The following is a 21,038-nucleotide window of genomic DNA, read 5'->3' as shown; positions in this document are numbered from 1 at the left end:
TATTTCAATCTTCTTTTCTCCTTTGTATTGTGTGGTGGTTTTGTGCCAGGACCACGGTTTCTCCTCTACACCTTAAGGACTTTTGAGTCTTGCTTAAAAAAAGATTTCTGTAGAAATTTCTTTGAAGATTGGTGTGCACTAACATTTCCTGACTGAAAGTGAAGGAAGAGTGAGTGGATTGAAAAGTTGTTAAATCACCAAAACCCTGGGAGTAGTCCCATAATCCCTACTCCCAATCTTTATGTGGAAATTGATTAAACTGATACTTTAGAGTTTAGCTCCAATCTGCCAAATGGGTCAGAAGGTGTGAAGGATCCTCAAGGAGTGAGCAGCTCCCCTCTTCAGCCTGGTCCTGTAATTCAACAGTCTCCTATCACGACCCCTGTGTGTCAAAATCTAAACCCAGAATATATATCTCTTGAAAGAATGAGGCTGGAACTAGAATTCAAGAAACTTGCAGTACAACCTGAAGACAAAGACAAAGAAAGAAGGCTCAGAGAGAGGGAAATGCAGCATGAGTATGATATGAAAAAGATGTCCATTGATTCTGCTTCCTTCACAGGGTCCTCTCGGTCTACTAGTCCCAAGAGACCTCTCTTACCAAAAAAGGCTGTAAGTATGTATGAACCTAAACTTGATGTGTTGGATTGGTTAAGTATATTTGATTTCACCTATGGTTTGCAGAATGTTTTTCTGAATGATTTAGTTGCATGGATCATGTCTAGGTCCCCCCAGAATGTTTGTAATGCTATAATGAATTGAGTGCTACAGACAGGAAAGATTATGAACTAGTCAAACAGGCACTTGTTGCAGATATGGGAAGACTCCTTCTTAACACCTTAAAACGTTTAGAGACCATAAAAAGAAAGATGGTACCCCTTGGGATACCTGGGTTTGTGAATGCCTGAAAAACTTAGATGGTTGGGTTAAGGAACACAAAGTTAACTCCTTTGAAGGAATGAGTCATTTGTTTTTACTAGAGAATATTTTTGTACCTGCTCTCCTGAGCTGAGACAGCACCTGGATGACTCTAAGGAACTTGATCCCAAGAGACTAGATCAGGCTGCTGACTTATGGGTAGCCAACAGGGCCACTCATAAGGATTCAGGGGCAACTCAGAAAAAGAATGAAGAGAAAAAGCACAAGAAAGATAGTAAAGAATAGTTTAATCCTCCATCATCTAAAGAGGGCCACATAAACAACAAGGGTCCATTTCATGGTAAACCTTATAGGGCTAATGAAAGCTTTGGTAAATGTGTGATTTGTGGGTTTAGTGACCATGCGAAAGGGGATCCCATATGTAAGGGTGAACCTTCATGGGTCCATACCGTCTCCTTAGCCTTCACTCCAGAGGAGGAGACTCCAATGGCAGGTGCTCACATTCACCTACTAGCCAATGACCCTATTGGAGTTCAAGCTAGTGTTTCTTTAGTGTCCTTGGGTGTGTGGGAACAGCAGAATATAGATGTGTATAACACAATATCTGACAACACAAAAGAATATTATAAGGACAGTGTAATTTTAACTGACCAGGAGACTCCTGCCATCAGAGACACTGGGGTCTGTTTACAGTGGTTGATGAAAGCTTCTTCGAACCTGAAGATGTAGCCAAGGCACCCAATGTCCCACTAAACTTGCTAGAAGCCCTATCCAAATGGTTCCTATTTTTCCAGCCCTCATTCAGTGCAATAACATGACTGTTCGAATTCCTGTTAGTGTGCAAACTGAAGTACCTTTGGAGGGTCTGTTGGGGAATGACTTGAAAACTCTTGGAGTATTCTCTAGTACCCCCAGCCCACCAGCAAAAAGAAACAAGAGATGACAAGATTGGCCAGAGAGGCACACTTAAGATACTCTCAGTTTGAGGTCAGGGGGAAATTCAGTACCTCAAACCAGCAGACAGGCCAACCTTCCCTTCTCGAAAGAAGAAAGAGAACAAGGAGAAATCCAGAGTCTCTGGAATGAAAAAGGGTCTCAAAACTAAACCTGCTCTGAAGACAAACACTTCCACGAGAGGACTGTAGAAGGGTGCCGACCCCTACCCCCTCAACTGAGTACAGATAACACGATAGGCAGATCAATGGTTCTATTATTGTAGAAATCAAGGTTATAGCGCCTTTATTTAAAGATAAAAAGTGTCCATGGCACTGTGCACATTTGGGTTGAAATGACCCAGGAAGGGAAGGGTGATTTAAATATCACACACATATCATGAGTACATTAAAATTTATTATGAATATGTGATAGAAAAGTGAGAAATGCTTTAATAAATAAATGATGACTCCCTGTAGGGTAGCACAGTGGCAGTCTGGGATATATTTCAAAATGAATTACTCAAATACAAAATGGTGTCCACTTCTGAAGCCAGTTGCAGAACCCTGACTCATTCTGACAAAGAATGGTCTTTGGCAGCATCCCACTGTGAGATAATTACATCTGGTAGGTTAAATTTGGAACTTGACAGGAAAAACAGACAAGATAATGATGAAACCTTGATACATGTATCTATGTTGTGAATAACAAGAGTGCACTCTACTTTATGTAGACCAAATTGACAAGACCAGCTGCATTACTTGGCACCAAATAATTGAGCTTATTTATTTCTCCACGGTATAAGGGCATTAAACTAACTTGGCAGAACCTCGAAAAGTAGATACAAATAGTCAGTGATGTGATTAAAATTGTTTTTGGCAGAAGTTGAAGAATGTCGTAATTGTGTTCAGCCGGGTCTAAAATAGCTTATCAGATTGTGAGTCAGAAGATATTGTTAATGCCAAGAATGACTTATGCGGCTTGGTGTTCTTCAGATAAGCCATCCAATTAGAGAAATGGGAGGGTTTTTCTGTGACTAAAAGGACCCATTAGATACATGCTCTAACAAAGTAATCATTTGCATGAGGTTGTTGCATCATCCAAATAAGCCTATATAAACAGGTTGAAGGCAAAATGTGCTGAGTGCTTTTCCAGAGTGTGTTGTTTAACCACACTTAATAAAGAATGCTGAGAAAAACTTCCAGGCACCTGATTCTCTTCTTGCCGCTGTCTTTGCCTCCAAGAAGTGTTTGCAGATGCCAGAAGCTGATGAAAGGGGAAGAAGTCCTCCTGTTCACTTGGCACCTGCAGAAGCGACCCTAAAGTCTTTTACAAGATTCAGGGACAAGGACCCAGTCTTCATGTTGGTGTGTTGGCAGAGATGGGGATTTGCCTCAAAGAGACAAGCTGAGTGACAAAACTGCAGTGTGCTCTCATTTCTGTCAGAAGGCGTCTCCCCATCACTGTCAGCATGGCACACTTGTCATCTGTGAATTATGGTATGTATTATGAGGGACAGAGGCAGCAAGAAAATAAAACATGTTTATGTACATATTAACAGGGATGTGGTCATTTTAAAGTAATGGGAGGTTATGGGAAATATTGTGTAAATATTGTGTAAAGAGAATAAGTGTATGAGAGAGAGAGATAGTGGCTGAGATTCCTGACTCAAGGGGGTTCTAGAAGAGGTTGTCTTATACTCTGATCGGGGTCAGTAGGCTACGTATGGACAGGTCCATAAAAGAAGACAATCTAACCTCTGTGATCATGGTATTAATTAGAGGCAAAGAGAAATAAGGGTGATCACTGTGGTTCCTATGTAAAGAGTCGACTAGTTTGTCTGTTTGTATATTTATGTTGAATCAAGGTGTCGAAAAGGGAGACACAAATAGTTGTGAATAAATTGAGATAAAGTCAAGAAGTTATATTATCTATCTAGGAAGGTGGTTGGTACCAATCAAAAGAATAGATAGGCTATCGAAATTAGAGGATTGAGCAAGCAGTTGATGGGCCACGCTCATATTTGATGTTTTGAGATGTTTGAAGGCTGTGATTAAAAGATTTAGTAAAAACAAAAAACAAGAAATAAAGTCAATTCTGACTCCACTTTGCGCCTTTAAAACAAGTGAGTGAAATCAGGTGACAGGTTAAACATTATATACGCATAATGAGAAAAGTTTTCACCTACTCGAATGCTTTCAACAGTGGGAATTTAATAAGTGAAAGATAGGAACGAAGGAGAAAACAGATGACACGTAGGACAGCTTTTCGCAGCCTTGAGCTGACTAAAAAGTGCATAAATGGAAAAAAAAGTATGCAAACTGAGTTATGGGCTAAAAGCGGACAGTAAGTTCCTTTTCTGTTTGAACAAATAAAAATATTTTTGTACATGACATGTTTTAAAAATGCAACAAGACAGAAATATATTTATTTTTAGAAAGTGGCTAGCTAATAAAAAGCACGCACAGATGACATGCGCAGTGTAATTTATGATTCAAAACCACGCTGCTGAAAGTTAGCTAAAGATGTTTTTCAAAACCAAGATAAGGGCAGACACAGAGCCAAGAGGTGATTAATAGTTGAAGAAGCCAAAGTTACGTGCATTCAGAAAAACAGGCTTGCAAATTAAAAGCGGGATATGAATCATGTTGCAATTAAGACTGTTTTTTTAAGTAGAAGTGACAATGGGCCTCATTACGAGTTTGGAGGCAGCCTGGATGCCTCCAAACTCTCATCCGGGTCCGTGGTCCCTGAATGGGGAAATACTTGGCCATTCCGACTTTGGAGAGCCTGGTATTTCCCCGTTCAGCGGACCTGGACCATCCCCATTCCCCCCTGACAGGGCTCAATGGGAATGGGTAGCATGCTAACAACGGGCCCGTTAATGACAGGCCGGTTGTTAGCATGCTGGTGCCCTCGCGAAACCCGCAAAGGACGTCTGGCCTGGCCTGCCAGACGTCCAGAGCGGGTCCCACGAGGGAACCTCGTAATGAGGCGGTAAGGGGTTGGCACCTTTACTGGCGCCGTTAACCCCTTACCGCCTCACTTGTAATGAGGACCATCTCTTTTATAAAACAATAGCGAAATTGTGAGAAACTTAGAGAGAAATGATGTATGTGTATTTAACATTGAAACAGGAAAATACATGGAAAGTCATGAAGATATGATTGAAACAAGCAACAATCCGTAGGGCCAAAGCTGATGTCTGTATGTGTGCTTGGAACAATTAGTGGGTTATTTGTATATTTTTTGAAATATTCATGTTTGTTGTACCAAACTGTAAGTGAGCCAGGGCTGACTCACACCCTTATGGAAATATAGTTTTGAACCAGAACTCATTGAAAAGAATTTAGTTTTTTGGGGGGATTTTTTGTGATAAACACGTGTAAATGCTTGTGTTTTAGAATAAGGAACCTCAGCTGTAGGTCCGTATGACAAATTTCAGCTGAGGAAATTGACAATTGAGTCCCTTTGAAAAACAGCATTTTATCATGGCATTTGTGTATTTATGTTAAAGCCAGGTCCTAGAGAAGCACTGCATTGAATTATGACATTGTGGGATATTTAAGCCCCTGGTTGTTTAATCAGGCAAGGGTATATATTTTGAAGAATTGTTGATTTTGCCAGGAGAACTATATGTGGTGGAACATTATTTTGAATGTACTGTTTTGTACTGTAGGCTGACCCCAGTTATTGTACATGTGTGAGCTGGGGAGGTCCCAGTGGGTCACTGGCTAGGGTCACACGGGTCACTTCCCATTTTAAGGGGGTTTGTTGGCTATTTTTGGTGTTGGTGCTGAATGCTTTCTCTCTTGGGCACACACTGGATCGCCCCTGATTTGTTGTTTTCATGTTGGGCAAGGTAGCCATTTCTTGTTGGTGACAAATGGGACATTTAGAAACAACATAGATCATAAGGCATGCATGGGCCAATCACACAGATGAGGAAGAGAGGGAAAGTGTTTAGTTAAGACGTTTCAGTGCGCTACAAAAGGATAGACGGGTTGCAAATGAAAACACAGGAGAGTGCTGTGGATGACCAGAACAGTGAGAACAATGTTAATCAAGGACAGAAAGGGGAGACATGGGATATGCACCATAATACAATGTAGAGTCATGGGGATGTTATACATAATAGAGGCATAAAAAGAAAATGAATTTGTCTAAGATCACAAAAATTGAGAAGTGTGTCGCTGAGAATAAAAATGTAATTATGAGTGCAAATTACATTAAAAATAGATTAATGCAATAATGAATGATATTACACTAAGCACAGTGATTATTTATGGGCAATAGCAAGAATGAATAGGATAAAACACCTTTTTTAGCAACAATGTTAAAAGTGCAGGTATTGATGCAAACATTTGTATTTAGAATGGGCTAGCAGTAAGTAATGAGAGGGAGTACTCTCAAATGCACTAAGGCTAAGGTTACCCACAATAGATGAAAAGCGTGATATATTCAACAGTTGTATTGAGAAGACATTAGGTCAGAAGAGTATATTCTATAGAGCACTCACCTTGATTAATATGATTTTCAAGAATAAGTAGTGCATTATTTAGATGTTTGTAAGGGTTTGTTTAAATGAAATATATTTATAAATAAGTACAAGCAGGCTGGGTACTGACAAAGAAAAACAAGGAAGGGTTGACACAATTATTAAGCCTGATATGAATTATTATTATACATGATGAATTGATTTAGGTCAGAGTTCCTGTCATGATATGCTTATAAGGAGAGGGTGTGACACAATCATACACACATACATGCACCACATACACACACACACACACACACACAGGCATGGACACATGCACACACACATGCAGACACACACACACATGCATGCACAAACACATGCACACACACACTTAAACACATGATCTTGTGGAAGTACAGGCAATCAATGGATTACAGGCTCAATGCACATACAAAACTCATAGGTAGTCATAGAAGGAATTCAATGTTGTAATAAGAACACACACACACACACACACACACACACATTTATAGGATGCTTTAACTTTACATTAGGACTACTAGTTAGCTACATTATGTTTTATTAAAATATGATATAAGAGTAACTATAGAGCTGCCGGTGCTGTTAAACCCATTCCGCCCTATTACGAGGTTCTGGTCAGACCAGATGTCCTTTGAGGGTCCCGCGAGGGGACCAGCATGCTAACAACGGGCCTGTCAATAATGAACCCGTTGTTAGCCTGCTCCCCATTCCCATTGAGCCTAATGTGAATGGAGATGGTCCAGGTCCGGGTCCGGATTCCCTGAATGGGGAAATACCGGGCTCTCCAAAGACGGAATGGCCCGGTATTTCCCCATTCAGGGACCACGGACCCGGACCCGAGTTTGGAGGCAGCCATGCCCTTGTTAAGGGCATGGCTGCCTCCAAACTCGTAATGATGCCCTATGAATGGAAGTGAGATAGGGGTACTCTGAATTTACTGACTTAAGAAGCGACAAGAGAAGGGATCGCCAAGGACCAGACATTGTATCAGAAGCAAGTGCCAAGAGTGCAACAGGTACAGCAGTCAGAGCAAGTGCAAACTAATCCATTACAGGGGCAATCGTAACAAGCCCCCATAAAGACTCAGCAAAATGCAAGCACCGGACAGGTATTGACGCCCAGAATAGGAAGTGCCACTGTGGTAGGAGGAAATCCTTTCACAGGAACCGGGGTATGCGTTTACCCACAATAGGACCGTTCACATGGTGACTTGATGTATTCAGTACTATCTGTGATGATAGGAGGCAAATCCTTTTCTTTCTAGAAGACACTGGGGCTCCATGGTCATGTATACGGGAGGAATTACTATAAATGCTCAAGGGTACTCTGAAGCTACAAGTCGAGTTCCTTTTACTGATGAATTTACTAGTCTCCATAGGAGAGTGTGACATGACTATTCCTTTGTTATATTTGCGACAGACACCAGTTAATATTTTGGGATGGGATTTGATGACAAAACTTAATATGATGATTGCATTCACTGACCAAGGGATAGTGTGTTCCACTCCAGGAATACACTATTTAAACATGGGCAACTTTATACTGGCATTCACAGGGCAAGTGGCTCTGCGAGGCGTTCCAGTTGAGCCAGAGGTTTTTCTTTATGGGGTAAGCATTTTATTAACATGGCTACCTGGCTTAGTGGGGAAGACTGTGAGGCTACCTGACAAGCTTTTTGTTCAGACCATAGGTACCTATGGACGAAGAGGGGGGGCAGACAATCCCTCTAGAGTTAGAAGCAGCCATGGTACAAAGGGAAATGGTGATGCTCGAAGGAATGGACGATGAAGGTAGACCATGGAGGACAGTGATAGCTCTCAAAGAAGGATATAGGTTGACTGACATTATTGATGATGACATGTTTAGAGAAGACTCAACAGATGATGAAGTGGTGTTTTTTATGAGCATCACATACTGCATAAAAATAGAGAAAAGGGAAATCCCACAGCGAATGATAAAAATGCGACAGCGCCGAGCATAATTTCAGGAAGACTTGGAGAAGGTGTTGAGTGTCTTGTGGACAATATACCCTTATGATGTGGGTCTATTGAAAGGAATAGGGGAACAAAATAAATGTACACACATGTGAGGGATTATAATATGTAAAATATGAGGGTTTGTGTTGAAATTAGACACATTAATTAAAGCTAATCATAAACAGTTAAAGCTAAAAGTGCTGAAGTAAGAAGTTCAAAACCAAAAGATTGACGTCAATGCAAGGGGGTGAAATAAATAAATAAATACATAAAAAGTGAATGAATGAATGAACAGATATTAAAGCAGCAAAAATCACAAGTCATATAAGGTGCAAATAAAGGACGAAAGAATAACATTGTGAGACAAGTATGATGGAGAAAGGTGTGGATGAGATATTCTGATTTTCAAACAATGAGCACAATGGATGGTGCTTGTTTGAATTGATCAGTGTAGTGTATTTGATGAAAATAAAATGCGATGCCAAAAAAGGTATGGATAGTCAAGATTGATCTAACAATATGAGAGAACTACATATGTGAGTAACAAAAACATTGTTTATGTTTATATGAAGAAGTTGGTTTATGTATTGCAGATGAGAACAAAAATTGGCATTGTTGGAGCACGGGAGGAATGTCTATATGTCCTTAGTGAAGTATAGCAATATAATGAGAAAAAAACATTATGACAAAGGTAAGTACTAGTGGACAAGTAGAGAATGAAAAGGTGAGTACCAGTTGACACAGTAAGTGTGTGAACCAACCTTATTGATCATTATTAGGAGTAAGAAGACCCAGGTGAGCACAGAAAAAAGGCAGTAAGGGATACAGTCCTTTTGAATGGGTAGCATTTTCCCAAGAAAGGTGCATACAGGTGTGAGTACAGAATAGCATATTTATGCAAGTATGGCCATATCTAATGACTAGAATAAAGACAACATTTGGATAGAAGGTGGAGTAACCTTTTTGTAATTCTGGTGATAAGGAAAGGCCAAAAATACATATTTGGCAAAATGCATTAAGCTTTAAGGATAGGCAAAACAATGTATTTCTATATGCTACAATTGCATGCACTTAATAGAATCACTGCTGGTTTCCAAATAACATGGGATGGCAAGATTAGTGTAGGAAGGACAACGAAAAATGTTAGTTATGTCTCAACAGAATAAATACAGCAAAGAAAGAAGAGACCGCGGTCCCACGCCATCAGGAGGAGGACTTCAAAAGTACTGAGAAAATGTTCAGCATAGTAGAACATACTAAAACAGGCCTGTCACTACACTTATGAGAATTCGAAAGAAATTAAAAGTGCACCAATATTTATGATCCTGGATTTTATAAAGCTGAGAATGCCAAAAGATGATCTCAGCAACATCATGTTTAAGGAAACAAAAGGCCAATTCTTAAGAATTAACTAATCACTTTGCCAGTTTAAACATGACTTTGCCTCTATTTTGGTTTTTACAGGCAGCAAGAATGTATACCAGTGTCTTCTTCTTCAGCTACGGATGCACCAAGAAGAAAGAATGGGAGCGGCGGAAGACCACATCCTTTTTCTGAAAAAACGTTTTGAAGTTGTTCTGTTGTTTGTTTTGTCTTTTATTATTTAATCCTAAAAGAAGGAGACTGCAAAAAAATCTATTGGTGTGAAGAACGACACAACCATAGAATAAAGGTTTCCTTTGTCATTTAATAAGTGCACTATACCATTTTTTTAGGAAAAAGCCCATGAAAAATAGGGCAATGCCAGGAAAAGGCAAATATGAATATGCTTTATGGACTCATTTTATAGCCACACCCCGGTATCAGCCAGTATGTATGAAGTATAGGTGATACAGTAAAGTGAGAAAGAAGCAGCTATTCTATTATATTATAAAAAGAGAGAATTCAGTAGAAATTGTTTTTAGGAGGTTGAAGTGTTTAAAGGAAGGACATGGATATTCTAAGGTTTGGGTTTCAGGAGGCAGTACTGATGATAAAAATGCACGTATTTTTCAAGAAACACATTCAGTTTTGTATTACAGATTCACAGGAGGTACCTGCACACCAGGTGATTGACAGCAACCGATCCTATGAGCAGGGAGAAGCACCATTGTGAAAAGGGTTTTGAGGGACCCAGCTAGATGCCAGATGCAACCATCCATGAAGATTATTTCATAAAACTCCCCCATCCTTGTGTTCCCCAGAAATAATCGAATGCCCCTCCTTGACTAGTCTATGTGAATACAGAAGATTGAAAGTTCGAGTCCTCTGTGGTCACAAAAACAGTGAATCCTAAAAAACTGGCCTATGAATTAAGGGGCCCTTGAACTTGCTGCAAAACAGCTCAAAAAGGACTAAGAATGAAGAAAGTTCTTGGACTTAAAATAAGGAAAATAAGATGAATTGGGTGGAAGATGTGCCGATAGAAGATGCAGACAAAATTAAAATGTATATGGGGAAAGAGCAGGAAACAAGGAAGTTTTGTGGGATGGGAGGAAGGAAAACATGTATATGAACAATGAAATGTTGCACATGGAAGAAACTGTAGAAAATGGGCTGGTGGGTCCCCTCAAGGAATGATCTCGCCTGATTCTCATGGTGGCTGAAATCACTTGTTGTGCATGTTATGTTTATATTTAATTGGGTAATGGGGGTGGAATCCAGACAGGAACAAAACAAATGTTATTATTTGAGGATACGTACATACAAAGATTAAAGGAGGGCAAAACATATGCAGTGATCTTTTAACAGGAAAAAATATACATGTTTGTCTTAGCTATGGAGGAATACAATATGGTTGAAGACACTGGAGATTCTTTGGAACCGTCTTTTGTGATACCTCCCATGTTGAGATCACTACATTGAGGGGGGTGACTGAGATAGGGATGCATAGGTACACTGTATATGTGTGAAGGTGGACACAGCGTGTAGTGGTCGTATATTAAACCGTGGTCGAATATTGACCAGAGAGGGGTGTGTAGAGGGGTGCAGCAGAATATAGATGTGTATAACACATTATCTGACAACATAAAATAATGTTATAAGGACAATATAATTGTAACTGGCCAAGAGACTCCTGCCATCAGAGACACTGGGGTCAGTTTACAGTGGTTGATGAAAGCTTAAAACCTGAAGATGTAGCTAAGGCACCCAAAGGTCCCACTAAACTTGCTGGAGGCTTTATCCAAATGGTTCCTATTTTTCCAGCCCTCATCCAGTTCAATAACATGACTGTTTGAATTCCTGTTAGTGTGTAGACTGAAGTACCTGGGAAAGTTCTGTTGGGGAATGACTTGAAAACTCTTGGAGTAGTCTCCAGTAGCCCCAGGCCTCCCACCAAAAAGAAACTGGAGCTGACAAGATTGGCTAGAGAGGCAAACTTAAGAGACTTGCAGTTTCGAGGTCAGGGAGAAATCCAGTACCTCAAACCAGCAGACAGGCCATCCTTCCACTTCTCGAGAGAAGAAAGAGACCAAGGAGAAATCCAGAGTTTGTGGAACAAAAAAGGGTCTAAACCCAAACCTGCTCTGAAGACAAACACTTCTACGAGAGGACTGTAAAAGTGTGCCGACCCCCCCCCCTCAACTGAGTACAGATAACATGATAGGCAGATCAATGGTTCTATTATTGTAGAAATCTAGGTTGTAGCGCCTTTATTTAAAGATAAAAAGTGCACCTGGCACTGTGCATATTTGGTTTGAAATGACCCAGGAAGTAAAGGGTGCTTAAAATATCACACACATATCATGAGTATATAAAAATATATTATGAATATGGAATAGAAAGTGAGAAATGCTTAAATAAATAAAGTATGACTCCCTGTAGGGCAGCACAGTGGCAGATTGGGATATATTTCAAAATGGATGACTCGAATAAAAATTTGTGTCCACTTCTGAAACCAGGTGCAGAACCCTGACTCATGCTGATAAAGAATGGTCTTTGGCAGCATCTCGCTGTGAGATAATTATGTCTGGGAAGTTAAATGTTGACCTTGGCAGGAAAAACAGACAAGATAATGATGAAACCTGGATACATTTATCTATGTTGTGAATAAAAATAGTGCACTGTACTTTCTGTAGACCAATTTGACAAGACCAGCAGTATTACTTAGCACCAAATAATTGACCTTATTTATTTCTCCACGGTATAAGGGCATTAAACTAACTTGGCAGAACCTCAGAGAGTAGATAAGAATTGACAGTGATGTGATTAAAATTGTTTTTGGCAGAAGTTGAAGAATGTTGTCATTGTGTTCAGCAGGGTCTAAAATAGTTTATCAGATTGTGAGTCAAAAGATATTGTTAATGCCAAGTATGACTAATGTGGCTTGGTGTGCTTCAGATAAGCCATCCAATCATAGAAAAGGGAGGGATTTTCCTCTGGCCAAAAGGACCTATTAGATACATTCTCTAACAAAGTAGTAATTTGCATTAGGGTTTTGCATCATCCAAATAAGCCTATATAAACAGGTTGAAGGCAAAATCTGCTGAGTGCTTTACCAGAGTGTGTTCTTCAACCACACTTAATAAAGAATGCTGAGAAAAACTTCCAGGTACCTGATTCTCCTCTTGCCGCTGTCTTTGCCGCCAAGGAGTGTTCACAGGTGCAAGAAGCTGATGAGATGGGAAGAAGTCCTGACCTCATCCCCCATTGAAAATGAGTGGGTGGACGAACCAACTTATGAAAACCCAGCTACTGGTGAAACAGAACTGGAGGAGTTCCTTCCCTGCTTGGAAGATCTAGATCCTAGAGAACATCCATAGCTGCAGACTTTGTTTGCAGAAGGTGGGCCCTCTAGGGCAGATTTCATCAGAGGACAGAGAGAGTGTTCCTCTGTAGAAGGTCTAAGACAACAGACAGCTTCCCAGCTGAAAGGGCAAGAGCCAGGGAAGCATAGGGCCTCAATATGAGGTTGGCGGTAAGGGGTTAACGGCGCTGGTAAGGATGCCGGTGTCGTTAACCCCTTACTGCCGCATTACGAGGTCCCTTAGCGGGTCCCGCTAAGGGACCAGGGAGCTAATAACAGGCCTGTTATTAATGGGCCCGTTATTTGCTCCCTCCCCATTCCCATTGAACCCTACGGGGGCTCGAATGGGAATGAGGATGAGTATTTTGAATGAGGAATTACCGGGTCCTCCAAGGTTGGAATGGCCCAGTAATTCCTCATTCAAGGAACCCAGACCCGAGTTTGGAGGCAGCCATGCTGCAAATAGCAGCATGGCTACCTCCAAACTCGTAATGAGGCCCATAGACTCTACTGGGAGGATTTTATGTTATGTTATGATAGTTAGTCTTATAAAGCGTGCATACGCCCTAAGGCATCTTGATGCTAAGCAAATCAAACTCAAAACTCTGAACAGTACACATAACTGTCTGAACAACAAAGCTCCTGCTTACCTGTAAGAAAAATTCTCAAAGCACACTTCTGAACGCCCCATCAGAAAGGCCCTCTCAAATAGCATCAAAGTCCCTAACTTTAAACTGAAAAGAACTGGTGGGTCTAGCTTCCCGGTTCGAGCAGCGCAGCTCTGGAACTCCATCCCAGATGCACTTAGAGCCACCCCCTCCTTCCATGTGTTCAAAGCCAACGCTAAACTCTGGCTTAAAAATAACGACCGCTAAATGCCCCAACTATACCAAATACTCTGTATATTCATTGCAAACACTGTAACTGTAACTTATCTATACTGTAAGTCATCCGACAGTGCTACACAAAAGATTCTGATAAATGTAACATATCTCTCTTGTAAGTAAAAATGCCTTGTAAGCAATGCTCGATATATGAGCCTGTAATATATGATCCTTTAACCTAAGAAATGTATTGTAACTGTAATATATGATCCTGTAACCTAAGAAATGTAACGTATTCATGTACCTGTAACCCAAGATTTATTTCTCTGCAAGCGCCCAGTTGCTTAACGGCCAGGCGCACTCTATAAATAAATAAACAATAAACAAACAATAAGCAGAGGCAGGTGGACTGGAACAAGCATCTCAGAGAAGGGATCATCAGAAAAGAGGGGTCTTGTGAGCCTGCCGGAAAGCCAAATGGTTAAGGGTCGCATGCAGTTCCCAGGGCAGTTGGTTCAGTGCAATGGCAGCTGGCACATAATAAGCACGGCCACCAGTCCTAGTTCGTCTAACACGGGGGACTGACAGAAGGAGGGCAGCCTGGGACCAAAGAGGGTGAGCAGGGACATAGTGGACACATTTCTCTTGGATATATTCGGCACCTAGCTTATAAAAAGCACAATGTACGAGACACATAGATTTGAACAATATTCGCTTTTCAATCGGAAGCCAATGCAGTTGTTTCAGGAGCAGTGACATGTGAGTGCGAGCCGACGGGCGCAGGACTGCTCTAGGCGCAGCATTCTGGAGCATTTGAATGCGGTTTATTAAGTAGCGCGGTTGGCCGAAGTACAGTGATTTACAATAATCCTCCGTACTTAAAACCAGCGCTGCTACCATCGGGGCATGAAAATTACCAGGAATAAAAGGGAGAAACCTTCCGCAGGGTGCGCAGTTTAAAGTGGCCAGATTTGAGGATGGACCCCTCTACAGTGAGCCTACAGAGTCTACCCCATGGGACTTCAGGCGACTGGTAGTACCCCAGGAGGGGAGACCTAAGCTTCTACAACTAGCAGATGAGATACCTCTGGCTGCTCCCTTGAGCTCCGAGAAGAACAAAGAGAGGTTTTCTCTGTACTTTTACTGGCCCCAGATGGGTGCAGATTTTGACAAACATTGTAGAAGCTGCCACACCTGCCAGACCTCTGGGAAATGGGGATCCGAGAATGTGGCACCTTTAGTGCCCCTCACAGTGGTGGAAGTTCCTTTTAAAATGGCAGGGATTGACATTGTTGGTCCCCTTGACCCTCCTACTTACTCAGGCAATCAATTTATATTGGTTTGGTAGACCATGCTACCAGGTACCCTGAGGCTATACCTATGAGGACTGTTGCTGCCCAAGCAGTGGCTAAGGCTCTCCTTGCTATTTTTACCATGGTGGCGTTTCCTAGGGAAGTTATCTGTGACAAGGGATCTAATTTTATGTCCACTACATGCAGACTATGAGGAAGAACTGTGGAGTAATTTACAAGTTCTCAACTGCCTACCACCCCAAATAAATGGGTTGGTAGAGAGGTTTAACTAAACAATGAAGAGCATGATAGGTGGCTTATAAAAACACCTGAGAAGGAAGTGGGACCTTCTACTACCATGCACTTTATTTGCTTACAGATAGGTGGCTTAAGCTGGAGTGGGTTTCATCCCCTTTGAGCTCCTCTATGGTCATCCAGTCAGAGGACCTTTGGCCATGATCAAAGAGGGTTTGAAGAGTCATCCATCCCTGAAGCCACTCCATGTCACTGACTATATGCTAGGCCTCAGGAGTTTACTCCAGACTAGTTAGTACTGGTTATGGTTCCAACAAGGCAGAGGGCCTTACAGGAGAAATGGATAGGACCCTTCAAGGTTGTAGGCAAACATGAAGTGGTGAATTTTTTTAGTAGACTTCGGCAACCCCACGGAGGCCCCTAGGGTCTTTCACACTAACTGTCTGAAGGCCTATGTCTCTAGACCAGAACTGGGAGCTTTGCTTCTAGCCTCTGATCAAGAGGAGGAGGGAAGAGAGCCTCTCCCTAATCTCCTCAGGGGACACCCTTCAGATGAGACAACTGAAGGAGTCAAGCTCTCTTCAGATCTGACTCTGCACCAACAGGAGGAGTGCAAAACTCTGTTAAGTAAGTTTGTCTCCCTGTTTTTTCTAACACCAGGCTTGCCCCCTTGGGGCCAGCATGACATTCTCACTGGTGACTGTCTCCCTGTCAAAAGTAGGGGCTACAGAACATCTGATTATGTCAGAATTCATTTAAAGCAGGAGATTAACAAGATGCTTGCCCTCAGGGTTATAAAGCTATTTATCAGTACGTGGGCTAGACCAGTTGTACTAGTACCAAAAGCAGGAACCAAGGAATTGGGATTCTGTGTCGACTATAGAGCCCTAAATGCAGTCACAAAGACTGATGCCCATCCTTTACCAAGGACAGATGAGCTGATGAACAAACTTGGATCTGCTGAATTCCTCCGCACATTTGACTTGACCTCAGGCAATTGGCAAATAGCACTGACAGATGCCAATGAGAAAACTGCATTTCCACCCCAGGAGGCTTATACCAGTTTAGGGTTATGCCTTTCGGACTAAAGAATGCACCTGCTACATTCCAAAGAATGGTGAACTAGGTCCTGAATTGGTAAGAGGACTTCTGCATGGCATACTTGGAGGACATAGCACTGTACAGCCCCACTTGGGAAGACCATTGTCATCAACTTGGATATGTATTGCAGGCTATTGAACAGGCCCATCTGGCCATAAAGGCAAGTAAATGAAAAATTGGTCAGAGCAAAGTGGTCTACCTTGGACATGAGGTAGTAGGTGGTGAGATTAGGCCCTTGCCTTGCAAAGTACAAGCTGCACAGGACTGGGCCACCCCCACTACTCAAACCAAAGTGAGAGCCTTTCTAGTTCTCACTGGGTACTACAGGAATTTCATTGAGAACTATGGGACCATAGCATTTCCCCTGAATGTCATCTCCTCTCCAAACTTTCCTAAGAAGGTCAGATGGAATGAGGAATGTGCCAGGGCATTTGCAGGGCTGAAACAAGTAGACACGTGTCTCCGTTTAGTGTACCTTTTATTGTATAACCTATGGTGTGTAATCTATGTTGTTTTGCTGCTGGCATTGTGTCGAGATGTGTTGTTGGGCTACGGGATGCTATGTCAGATAGCACTATGCCATGTAGCATATTCACGACACTCCATTCTTCTCAATTTCCTGGCACTCCCTTCTGAATGCCCACTGACACCGCAGACACTGCAACTCTAGCGCCACTCTCTTTTACACAGGATTATTGTGCAATGCACCCGAGTATGCATCAGGAAGTACCACCTGACAAATCCAACCATATGCCAGATTACAACCACACCAACACCATGCTGGCAGGTACCATTAAAATGTTCATTTTGTATTTGAAACCTAACATTTTTTTTTATGTCACAGGGCCAATGTGCATTAAATTGCACGTGTCTGCCAATTGGACACTTGTTCACAAAGCATTCCTTTGGGGCAGTGGCAATTGGGCACCACAGCAATAAATGTGTGCCACCCAAATAAAGCTCTGTAGGCAGCCCCACATCTTACATTTGAGGGGGCACCCCCCACCACACCCAAAGCTTCTGTCTCGTTGCGACCCCACTCTTGCTGTAACATTTCTGTAAAAAGAAAATAGAAATATGATCCTAAAAAGATAATCGGACGCACTTTCCGTGGCACTAAACTCTTAGCGGCCATCAGTACTGGAGATGGAAAGATATTAATCAGGGAACCCTCTCCTCCCTGGTTGGGAGTGGGGGGAGCAGCGATTGGCAAGGCCTCAGGCCTGGGCACTGAATTTAATATCTCGTCTTGGAACCCAACCCTGGTGATTTGCATTCAAGCAAAGACCATTTTGAAAACATAAGAATTCACACAGTTTAAAATTTCAAAAATATCAATGTCATAGTGATGCAGAAAGAAACTCTTTTAAATGAGTAATGTAAATTGGACTCTTCTCTTTTTATTGGTCAAAAATACTCAGCTAACAAGAAAAAGTCTTTAAATTGGAAGACATACATACCATTGTGCTCAGCTTCTGAAAAGGCTGTGAGGCTTTGTCTGTGTCTGCATTCGTGTTGGGTGCAGCGCGGGCTGATTGTGTGTGAGACTCGCATGGGAACAGGTGAGCGAGCTTCTTGGGCTCAGAGTTCCGGCAGCGCTCCTGCAAGACAAACTATGCTGAACCTCCGCACGGTCTTGTTCAGGCCCAATTCCTGCACTGACGACCATGCGTGAACCGTGTTCTCATTATGTTCCAGCCCTCATCAGCAGGGGCGGCTGGTGACTTTGAAAGGTGGTGGGGCGTACATTTTGAAATGGCTTGGATAATGTGCAATTTACTGTCCAAACCCACAGAAATATGACATAAAAAGCATTAGGTATTACATACTAATGGTGGTACATTATTCTTATGCGTGCAAGTGTGATGGCGTATTTTACAGCAGCTTGTATTGAGAATTGTATACATAAAGAAATGCATTACATAGATATCCAGTAATGATGGAAAAATATTATTTTGTCATGCTGTTACTGGCCTTCATATGCCTTCATCCTCTTTCTAAGGTAGGATTTTAGCCATTATCTGAAAGGGGAGCAACTAAGCTAAAATATGACTCGATTGCCACTTAATTAATGCAACATTTGTCCTACCTCTGCTGGCTGTCTGATAAAGATGAATTTTCCACCATTTTACTGACAAGTGGAGGTCCATTGCGGGAACCATGCTTTAGGGTTCAGAAGCATGCATAGATACAGAGACATTAGTTCAGTGAATGTTGTGACACTGTACTCCTCGGATAGCACATTTTTAGCATGGGCTATTACACCTACCGATACACTGAAAATATTGCTTTAGAGTACAAATATGTGGAAATAGTATATGAGGAGGGTCTCAAAGCTTGTAGCTGTTGTTTGATTATTTGCCCACCCATTGACTGCACAGGATCATGCTAATCCCTATGGCCATTCCCACCCAGTTCCTGCCCTCCCACCCAAAACACCTCCTCATGGGAACTCTTGGGCTCGCTTTAATCAAGTCTTACCATCAAATTGTGTGCTCAAAATTACCTGCAAGCAGTGCATTTTCAAAGCAGTCTTCTGAGAGTTAATGACTTAATTGGAGTTGGAACCCTACTACTGGTGTAATAAAAATGTCTTAACCAGGTCTGCCTTCAGCCACTCAATTTGTAAGCGCTGTGTGTGTCCTTTACTGAAATCCTGTTAAAACCAGGCATTGGCAAAGCCAACAATTTTGGCTTGTGTAAAAGTATTAGGCATTTGCCAGGCATTTCTATTCGAGGCCCAGGTACTCAGACCATTTTGCACCTGCTACCATCAATGGCCAGTTCATACCACTATGGCTGTGCCTGGCAAGTGCCTTTCCCATGCCTACACAAAAGCTCAAACTCTTTTACTAAGCCATTAAACACGTGCAAAATGATGACAGCACAGGGCAGTTGCAAAAAGCATTGTGTGATCTTGTGGCCTCGTTCTTTCATAAAGGCATTTTGGGCTGTGGTTGGAGGGTAGTGTACAGAGGCTCCATCACTGCTGACATTTTTCTAACATCAGCAGATCTTTGGTATTTAACAAATGTGACGTACAAAAAGTTCTGCCAAATAGCGAAAATGCTGCCTATACTCTCTTTATATTAAAAGCATGTTCAAATGACACCCGCAAGGCTGCACAGAACATTTACAAGCTATTCCTTTGCCCCATTGCACAGCGTCATGCTTTGGCGAGCATGCTGCTGATGAGGTGTTAGTGTTACAATTACCAAACAATCCATACATTTTAATCTTTACCACCACACGACTTAATTTCTGTTCCTCTTTCACGGAGTGCTTAGAAGTGTCATGAGTTCAGCATGAAGCACCACATGCGGTTTATTTATTATATGTGGACAGTTGGAGCGTGCATTGGGAATTGAGGGTGATAGAAACTTGCAGCATTTGAACAAGGAGGCCCAGGCCGATTGGCCAAGATAAAGTCTGGATTTCAACGGTGCCGAGCCTCGGGCAGACTGCTGGGCTGGGGCAGAGACAGTGCCCATAGTCAGGCAGAGCCTCACAGTGACTGACTTTGCCCTTCGCTGCTATTACATACAAGATACGGCTGCAGGCGCAGAAATCTTCCATATTCGCTCTAGGCAATCACTGCTCCCAAAGATGGCGCAGCTCGCGCTCGGCTGCAACTACTGTTCTTGGCGTGAATGCAGCCTACTGCAACCACTGCATCCAGTGCCTGTGCACCCCTGTGCCATTATATCACGCATCACTAGCAAAGTCCTTATTGGCTGTAACAACGGCATTCAACGCTGATGCCATACCTTGGTACTTGCAATCACTGCATCTAACAGACTCCATCAAGGCCTTTTAAAAAAAAAGCACTGTTGGTGCAGACTCTTCTCCAGTGCCTTAAGTGGCACTGCAAAATGAGCCGGGGCCCATCAAGGGGGCGTGGCCTAATTACAGGAGGCGGGGTCACCTGCTGGCTCGTTAGGTAACGCCCCTTGACGGCCGGCTCAATGGGCTACAGGCACCCCCGAGAGGCAGCCTTTTGTGGAGATCAGCACCATCTTCCCAGTGGGGGAGAGAGTGCTGATCTCAGCATTTATTTTCTATAGGCTTGCACAGCAAGACACAGCACCTCACCTGTTCAGCCTTAATAGTGGTGCTGCCCCTCGCCACCAGCCTCACATTTCTCTCCATAATGGTGGCGCCGGCCCACGATCGTGTCTTGCTTGAAGGGATGCCTCGCAGGTGCGGCACCACCATTATGAATGAAAGGCATTTTTTTCTGAAGCCTGAAGCTCTCCCACACGAGCGAGAGCTTCAGGCTTTAGAAAAAAATCCTTGTCATGTAGTTTGCGGGGCTGCCAGGGGAGATTAGTGAGCCCCAGCAGGGCCCCGCCAGAAAATGAGATTTCGGAGCCTGCCAATTATTTTTGTAATTGTACATAACACATTCATTTGCTGACATGCCACCCCCGCAGGGCTGCCACTGCTTATCAGGTAAATCAAGTCCGAGGTCCCATGGGGAAGTCCTGGGCAGCGCCTCTGGAAGACGGCAAGCCACCAGATCTCACTTCC

The 21,038-nt window shown here is 42.5% G+C and overlaps 1 protein-coding gene across 1 annotated transcript in view; it reads left to right on the top strand.

The window, feature by feature from the left end:
- The first annotated feature begins 17,222 nt into the window (after positions 1-17,222).
- Positions 17,223-21,038, top strand: part of LOC138567771 (interferon lambda-3-like) — a 9,375-nt gene continuing 5,559 nt past the window's right edge. Inside the window, exon 1 of the mRNA XM_069646262.1 lies at positions 17,223-17,295. Within this exon, the coding sequence (XP_069502363.1) occupies positions 17,223-17,295 (73 nt within the window). The remainder of the gene's footprint in view (positions 17,296-21,038) is intronic.

Source organism: Ambystoma mexicanum, chromosome 2p (genome assembly GCF_040938575.1).
Source record: "Ambystoma mexicanum isolate Mex_15411 chromosome 2p, UKY_AmexF1_1, whole genome shotgun sequence".
In the NCBI taxonomy this organism is placed as follows: domain Eukaryota; kingdom Metazoa; phylum Chordata; class Amphibia; order Caudata; family Ambystomatidae; genus Ambystoma; species Ambystoma mexicanum.
The sequence above is the reverse complement of the archived record's forward strand: the minus strand, read 5'-3'. Positions and strand labels throughout refer to the sequence as shown.